Genomic DNA, 1,504 nt, shown 5'->3' with positions numbered 1-1,504 from the left:
AATAAGATTATATCAACTTTATTATTAATTTAAGAAAAAAGGGAAATAAGAAAAGGGCATAAAAAAGACAGAAAAAGGTCGGTTCCTTGCGCCCGACGTTCTTCTAGGCTCGGGTCCGGGTTTAGGTTGGTAACTAGGTTCGGTGTTTGGCTACTACATTATGAAACTTTGTGTTCAGCAGATAAGTACCCACCCTTTGTTTCTTTCTTTCTTTCTACCTCAAATCCCTCATTCATTCTTTATTTTCTCCGCTGGCTATCGACAACCCACCACCAAATCAAACCCAAAAGCCACCATAACATGGTCAGTCTGTCTCTCCACCATTACATTCCTCTGTTCTTTTTCACCATTAGTTGCTGATTAATTTGATGTTTTTCAGGTAATGCAGGCATCCGGAGCACCAACCGAAGAGGACAACAAGTGCCCGCCATGGTTGAAACCTCTACTCCGTGAAAGCTTCTTTGGTCAATGCAAATTTCACGCGGACTCACCTAAGTCTGAATGTAATATGTACTGTTTGGATTGTGTTAATGGACCTTTGTGTTCTCTATGCCTCGAGGACCACCACAATCACCGCCACATTCAGGTTAATTAAATTAAATATATATTTATTATTTAAACCAATTTTGTTAAATAATTAATTCGATTATTAATTTTGTTTAATTGATTGACAGATACGGAGATCCTCGTATCATGATGTGATTAGGGTTTCTGAGATTCAAAAGCATTTAGACATCGTCTCAGTGCAGACTTATGTAATCAACGGTGCGAAAGTTGTGTTCTTGAACAAACGGCCGCAGCCGCGTCCCGGTAAAGGTGTAACGAACACGTGCGAAGTGTGTGACCGGAGCCTCCTCGCCTCGTTCCGGTTCTGCTCACTTGGATGCAAGGTAAGCAAAATCAAAATGGGTTTTAAATGGTTTGAATTTATAATAATAATATCTTACACCTAACAATGGTTAATTGTATCATTCTGTTTGCAGATTACTGGTTCGTCGGAGAATAAGGACTTGGTGCCGGCGGTTTGGGATTCAGATGAGTCGTACGGACGGCGGAGGATAAATTACAGCAACGGAGTTCGAAGGTTGACTCCGTCAACGGCGGCGGCGGCGGTAAGGACGGCGAAGAGGAGGAAGGGTGTTCCGCATAGGGCACCAATGGGAGGATTAGTAATGGAGTATTACTGAATAGCCCCCTGAAGATTTGGTTAGTTGCTGTAAGGTCCTTATGATTTATGTTTTTGTTTAAAGTGCACCCACTTTTGGTGTGATTGCCCTTGGATGGATGGTCACTTTGTACAAAGAAGCAGATTATTTATAGGATAGGGGAATGAATATAAGGTTTAGTTTTGGAAGTAGGAAAAAGAATGTTATGATGATTAGTTGGATTGTGTTTCTGTTTTTATTGTTTTATTATTTGTTTAGTGGATGGTTTTAATTTACCTTTATAAAAAAGTAAAATTTGGTCAAATTCTAGTCATAGATAATGAATGGGGGCAAGAATG

The 1,504-nt window shown here is 40.0% G+C and overlaps 1 protein-coding gene across 1 annotated transcript; it reads left to right on the top strand.

The window, feature by feature from the left end:
* The first annotated feature begins 282 nt into the window (after positions 1 to 282).
* On the top strand, positions 283 to 1,263 carry LOC143623879 (protein RGF1 INDUCIBLE TRANSCRIPTION FACTOR 1-like). The gene is made up of 4 exons (XM_077094684.1): positions 283 to 303; positions 380 to 586; positions 675 to 890; positions 984 to 1,263. The coding sequence occupies exons 1-4, from the start codon at positions 301 to 303 to the stop codon at positions 1,185 to 1,187; spliced, it is 630 nt and encodes a 209-aa protein (XP_076950799.1). The 5' UTR covers positions 283 to 300; the 3' UTR covers positions 1,188 to 1,263.
* The last annotated feature ends 241 nt before the right edge of the window (positions 1,264 to 1,504 follow it).

Source organism: Bidens hawaiensis, unplaced genomic scaffold, assembly GCF_021521415.1.
Source record: "Bidens hawaiensis isolate Kalapana, Puna unplaced genomic scaffold, B.hawaiensis_p1.1 tig00000369_1, whole genome shotgun sequence".
In the NCBI taxonomy this organism is placed as follows: Eukaryota; Viridiplantae; Streptophyta; class Magnoliopsida; order Asterales; family Asteraceae; genus Bidens; species Bidens hawaiensis.
Note: the sequence above shows the minus strand (reverse complement) of the source record. Positions and strands in the feature narration are given on the sequence as shown.